At 32.5% G+C, this 6,763-nt stretch overlaps 1 protein-coding gene and 1 long non-coding RNA gene across 2 annotated transcripts; both read left to right on the top strand.

Annotated features, from left to right (window-relative positions):
- The first annotated feature begins 4,082 nt into the window (after window positions 1-4,082).
- Window positions 4,083-5,054, top strand: LOC133830667 (uncharacterized). The gene is made up of 4 exons (XR_009892164.1): window positions 4,083-4,292; window positions 4,537-4,639; window positions 4,777-4,860; window positions 4,948-5,054. It is a non-coding gene; the product is annotated as an uncharacterized LOC133830667 (long non-coding RNA).
- A 239-nt stretch (window positions 5,055-5,293) lies between these two features.
- On the top strand, window positions 5,294-5,792 carry LOC133830657 (beta-galactosidase 9-like). The gene is made up of 2 exons (XM_062260677.1): window positions 5,294-5,438; window positions 5,590-5,792. The coding sequence occupies exons 1-2, from the start codon at window positions 5,309-5,311 to the stop codon at window positions 5,754-5,756; spliced, it is 297 nt and encodes a 98-aa protein (XP_062116661.1). The 5' UTR covers window positions 5,294-5,308; the 3' UTR covers window positions 5,757-5,792.
- Window positions 5,793-6,763: the final 971 nt, after the last annotated feature.

The raw sequence follows: 6,763 nt of genomic DNA, 5'->3' as shown, positions 1-6,763 counted from the left end.
CCAATATTTTACCTACCAATATATATTGGTAGGGAAAGTAATGTTTTGCCTACCAATATTTATTGGTAGATAATATTAGTAGGTAAATGCTAGTCCATTATATTAAATTTCGGAACATAGCTTAACCTACCAATAATATCAGTAGGTAATGATCTTTATCTACGTATATTATGGAGGGAAATTTTTTAACCATTCCCGCTCAATTTTCCCCCCATTTTTTATTTTCATTATATTATTTTATTATTATAAATGCTTATTTGGAAGCTTATGTGGAGTAAATAATATGATGTGTACGACATTTGCCTACCAATTCCTTACCTACTTATATTTATTTGTAGGTAAATGTGACTTTTACCTACCAATATTTAATGGTACGAACTATGCGTAGGTAAATATTAGAAAATATATAAACTATTTCAAATATATTTTTCGCTACCAATAAAGTTGGTAGGTAAAGATTTTTATCTACGTATATATTGGAGGGATAAAATTAAGCTTTTGGAGCTCATTTTTCCCTCTAATTTTATTTTAATTTTTAAAATTTTATTAAAATTAATGCTGATGTGTCTACAACATTATCCTAGTGTCTAACCATACTTGTTTTATAATTTACACATCATTTTATCAATACATATAATATAATAAAAACATAAATAAATTTATTATTAAATACAAATATATACTTATAAACCTAAACCTGACACTTGTCTCTCTAAATTTAAAAACCCTAAAAATTTAACCTTCTCCCACTCTCTTTCTGCCGCCCCTTCTATCTTCTCTCTCACCCTCAGCCTATCTCTCTTTTCTCTCAGCCTCAGCCTCAACGAACTCCCTCAGCCGCACTCTCTCTCACCGATCGACAAGGCTCGGGGCTGCAAGAGGTTGGACGACGCGGAGGCTTGGGGGTTGTGAGGGGCTGGACCGACATAGACTCGGGGGTTGCGAGGGGCTGGGCAACGCGAAGGCTTGGCGGCTCGTTGGGGCTGGACAACATGGAGGCTCGGCTGGGACAGTGGCTGGGCTCGGCAGGGACATTGTTGAGTTCGAGCTTGAGGTGTCCAGTAGAGCCCCTAGTGCCAGGTACATTGTCACTACCATTTTTTTAGGGCTTTTGTTGAGATTTTGATTCAAAATGCAAATGTGGGTTTTATTGTTCTTGAAATTCAGAAATTGTATGTTAATTTTGAGTTTTTTTTATTGGTGGGTTTCTTGCTTCTTTTGTTTCTAAATGTTCATTTGGCTTATGAATTTACTATGTTTATGTAAAACAATTATGACTATTATGTTGAAAAATTGAGATGAATTTGTTGGATTGCAAGTTTAGGATTTAAAAACTCAATAATAACCAATTCTTAGGACCTTTGTCATCAAACATTTCAAAGCTTTTCAATCTTGTGGTAATTTTGTTCCCCCTATTAAATCCAATGGTGGCAACTCTGGGAATATAACTTCATGAATTGGTGGAAAGAGCGACGATACAGTAGATGATTCTATAAAGAGATGGTAAGTGGTTTGTGAATTATTATAAACTTAAACACACATGACACACATTGAGTGGGATCAAAGCTCTAGAAAGCCAACAGTTTGATACTTAAGGGTCTGATTGGTATTCAATCTAAATACAATTTTATGTTTTTCAAAACTAAAAAAATGTGGGACCTACAATAATTTATGATTGGTGAGTCATTTCTGAAAATAAAATTCAAATACAAATTCCAACTTTTGCCTAGAAAACTGAAAATGCATAATTGACGTTTTCTTATTATCCTAATTTTCTTTTTGAAACTTGTTTTTCTTCTACTCATTTTCTCTTTCCAAGCCAACACATCATCAAGTCTCAATTCTTTTCTTCTGGTATATTAAAATTATTGTAACTTAGTATTGTTATTATATATACTTAACTATAAATATATATTTCTTGAGTCATTCTTAAATTTTTTTTATTAATATTTTTGTCCAATTATTTTTATCACAATTTATAATAATAATAATAATAATAATAATAATAATAATAATAAATAAAAATATTTATAAGATTATAACAGTTGAATCACTATTTATTTGTTTGGATAATGACTTATTTTATTTTTTATAATTTTATTTTCAAAAATCTAATTTAAAAATAGATAATTAATAAAAATTTTAAAAATAAATAAATTAAAATTAAAATAAATATAACAATAATATATACTGTCATATAAATTCTTTCTAAGACAATGGAACATTAAAATAACATAATCCACACAAATCAACATAATGGAAAGTTATGTTCAGAAATCAAAACATTGGATATAATAGGAACTAAAATGTCTTCCACACACACTCACACCCAATCATTTGAGTCAACCAGCCCACAGTACCCTGTATTATGTATTCATTAAGTACCATATTATGTAACATGTATGCTATGGATATATGTGAAATATTTGGTTTGTGTGTTTAATCTACTTTCATGTGAAACCAAGAAAAGTAGATGAAAAAATTCATTCTAGGAACATCTGTTTATGAAGCCCCAAAATATTAGAATATGAACATATTTTATGTGTGTGTTTGATATGAACTTTTTGGGTTTATAGTGCTTTTACACTAAAGATTATTATATAGAATATTGCTTGCATAGGAATTGATTAAATAATTTTTTTGTTTATAATACTTGTATAATTATAATATAGAATATTATATATGCTCATCAAATGTTTTAATATATCTATTGATAAATTAAAATTCAATATCCATCACCCATGTATATAAATAATAAATTAAAACATTTTTTTAGATTCAGGTAAATCAATTATATATTATATTTCTGTTATATTTTCAGATTTTCTACCAATCACAGATTTAGTTTTTTAAAATTAAAAAACAGTTTACAGACAATGAACCAATCACATTTTCAAAAACATGTTTTCAGTAACCATATTCATATTTTCATTTCAGAATCACAATTTTAGAAAACACAATTTTCTAACTGCGAACTAATCAGGCCCTAAAGTACTGTTGAAAATTTATCTCTTTATAATTTCTCTCTCCAGCAGATTTAATACTTTCAACCACATTAGTCTGTCTACTCAAAATTTACTACTATAACTTTTCATGTCCCTTTACTGCTTTATGCAGTGGTTTTAAGATCAAATTTTACCAAACTATTTCTTACCAATTTATAGGTTATGGAACCTTGTATTTGAATTTTGAATATACAATGTCCTTGGTCCTGAATAAATTTGTGTTCACTTTTATTGTGTAGAAAGGTCGGCTTTTGTTTTGTTCTGGTACATGCATTTACTTTGTTATAATGTTATGTTCTACACCACCTATTTTATTGTCCTAATGATATATTAGTGATGGTATATACTGATATGCTTAATATGATGATTCAGTTTGGAATTGCTATGTGGTCCTGATGGTGAGCTTCCAGAAAAATTAAGGAATTTGGAGCCTCGTCTTATTTAACATGTTAGCAATGAGATCATGGACAAGGATCCCAATGTTCGATGGGAGGACATTGGTAATATACCATGTTCCAAATTTTCTTTTAAATCACACGTTTTCCTATGTGGTGCAGTAGCAGTGAAGCTGCCTCATTAACGCTGTTAATCGACAATGTTTGCAGCTGGTCTAGAGCATGCCAAAAAATGCGTGACGGAGATGGTGATATGGCCTCTGTTACGTCCTGATATATTTAAAGGTTGTCGTTCTCCTGGAAAATGCCTTCTTCTCTTTGGCCCACCAGTAAGTGTCCTTTTAAGTAGGAGCGACAGATGTGCTTGCAAATGTTTGTGTTTGGCTTTGCCCAATGATTTGTACACTTGTTTGTGTTCTAGGGAACAGGCAAAACAATGTTTGGAAAAGGCATAGCCGGAGAAGCGAAAGCTACCTTTTTCTATATATCTGCTAGTTCACTGACAAGCAAGTGGGTATGTGTTTTAATTCTGGCTTTAGAGAACAAGATTTATCATTAATTATTATTATTATTATCTATCTTTATGAATAGTTTGGAACTGATTGGGAACTTTTTAAACATAACTTGAGTTAATTCAAATACCATTATTGCTGTACTTTAGATTTATGATTTATCCTTATTTTCTTGCATTTTATCTACATCATTCAGAAAGTGATCGTTCAAACCCCTGTAACTAATGGTACATAGAAAACATACTATTTCAATAGCTTTAGTGATGAATTTTTTGTAGATTGGCGAGGGGGAAAAGCTAGTGCGAGCCCTCTTTGGAGTTGCCAGTTGTCGTCAACCAGCTGTGATTTTTGTTGATGAAATTGATTCACTTCTCTCTCAGGTAAGGTATGTTCTTGATTTTATATTACTTCGAAGATATATTAGTTGCTCTTTTGCGCTCAGTGTAGTCCCCTTGGACAATTCTCTTTTTGAATACAAAACACAGAAGTTATTCTTAAGCAAACATCTTACATTACTGTCCTTAGTTTTATGAAATGACTACTTCAGAATTCACTAATCACTGATTCTTCGCCACTTCTTGTTTTTGCATACTTTGTCTGATGATATAAGTTTTCTGGTTGCAGCGTAAGTCAGAAGGTGAACATGAATCGAGTAGGAGACTGAAAACACACTTTCTCATTGAGATGGAAGGCTTTGACAGTGGCAGTGAACAAATTCTACTCATAGGTATTGTTAAACGACTCAACTCGGCAGTAGTTCTGATACATGTGTCTTTTGAATTCTATGGCTCAAATTAACTCCATCTTTTTCCCGGTCTTTTTGGTATTATGCACTGTAAATTTGCTAATAGATTCATCCTTCAGGAGCAACGAATCGGCCCCAGGAACTTGATGAAGCAGCACGGAGGCGACTTACGAAAATGCTATATATTCCTTTACCTTCTTCAGGTGAAATTCCGAAGTTTGAATTCAAATTTACTGATAATGTTTAAGTACTTGGAATTTGTGGCTAACGAGCTGTTACTGATAATGAAGAAGCAAGAGCATGGATCATACAAAATCTACTAAAGAAGGATGGATTATTCAAACTTGAAAAGGGAGATATTGACACCATATGCGAATTAACAGAAGGTAACTAATCCATACATCCTAGAGCCGAATTCATAATCTTCTCCCCTACTTTTTCATAATGAAGTACTCAGTCTTGTTTTTCCATTTTTAATTGTACTTTGGCTACTTTTTTCAGGGTTTCATGATTCACTTTTATGATGCAAACATGAAACTGATACTTTGTAATTTATTCTAATGATTAATACAAAGTTTCATTTCTTTAAATAAAAAAGAATCATATTTTGTGTCGTCAAGGTCAGATATATATATTTTCATTCTTAATTATATGTACATTCTGCTGTTTGACTTGTCATCTACGTGGTTTCAGTACTTTGGTGGAACAATCTTTGGTCGGACTTCCGGTGGACCGTTCTATATTACTAGTTATGATTATGATGCTCCAATTGATGAATATGGTCAGTGACTTGTCATTATTTTTCTAAGTTTTATTTGTATTTTTTGTTTATCTATTTGAGGAAGGAGTGATTTCCATATAAATATTCTAAATTGGAAGGAATATAAGTGCAAAAATATTTAGATTATAAAGCATGTTTTGTCATTGTGTAGGCTTACTGAGTGAGCCTAAATGGGGACATCTAAAGGATCTGCATGCTGCTATAAAGCTCTGTGAACCTTCTCTGGTTGCTGCTGATTCACCCCAGTATATTAAATTAGGACCAAAGCAGGAGGTTTGTGTGACCCTTTTATTACTGTTTTTTATGCTTAACTTTTAATTATGTGAGCACATGATAACTTATAATGGAATAGAAAAGGAAACCAAATATAAAGAAACAAGAAAAAAACACTGTCATGTATCCCTACTTCCTTACATGGAATTTAGCACTTACCTTTCCCGATCACTAAGATACAAGTTCCAAGCCAATGTTTTAATTTCTTTCTAAATCTTTTTCATAGTTTTCTTATCAGTTTTATTGTCACTTGTTATCTTATATTTATATGGTGCATCTAATCTATGATAAAGAATTATGGTTCATTCTTGGAGAAAGACGGAGCAGGGTTTAGAGGACAAGCTAAACTTACTGGATTTCAAAATGGGGATATAGACCTCTCAAAGTCTTTATGGACCTACCAGGTGTGTTCAATTTCAAGGTTTCATTTCCCTTGTGTTGGCTGTGAAAGTAAAATTTTTTGGCTCCCTTTAATATATTTTTGTTTTCTCCCTTTTGCATGATTTGCTAGTCAGTTAAATGGTGTTGCACCTAAATTCACTTTTTATCCAGGTAGATAATGGTATCTAGTAGACATCTCTCAATAAAAGTCGATGTTTTGTTTCAAAAAAGACGAAAAAAAATTGTATTTGAATTTTTTAGGCAAAAATTCTAGACACCCTTTAATAAGTTATCATTATTTGATATATTTAAGGTTGGGATTTTAAAGTGGATTTCGTATTGTTTAACATGGTTCTAGGTTGGGCTCAAGGGAGAATTCTTGAAGATATATGCTGCAGAACAAAATGAAAAGGTAGGGTGGACTAATTTAACTCCACTGGTGGAGCAACGGCTGAGCAATGCGGACGCCAAGCGGGCGGCGCTAAATACCCGAACGGGCTGTGCTGCAGCCAATACGGGTGGTGTGGCACCACCAATGATTACTGCTCGCCACAATCTGGCTGCCAGAGCAATTGTAAGGGTAGCTCAACACCAACAAATCCACCGACCGGCGGTGAAACTCTTGTGAGACCCACATACCATTACTACAATCCACAACAGAACAATTGGGA

This window comes from Humulus lupulus, chromosome 1 (assembly GCF_963169125.1).
Source record: "Humulus lupulus chromosome 1, drHumLupu1.1, whole genome shotgun sequence".
NCBI classification, from domain to species: Eukaryota; Viridiplantae; Streptophyta; class Magnoliopsida; order Rosales; family Cannabaceae; genus Humulus; species Humulus lupulus.
This window is presented reverse-complemented; position numbering and strand designations above follow the sequence as displayed.

Coding starts and splice junctions, on each gene's coding strand:
- LOC133830657 (XM_062260677.1), top strand. CDS start 5,309: ATGTACATTCTGCTGTTTGACTTGTCATCTACGTGGTTTCAGTACTTT. Junction 5,439..5,589: donor TGCTCCAATTGATGAATATG/GTCAGTGACTTG, acceptor GTCATTGTGTAG/GCTTACTGAGTGAGCCTAAA.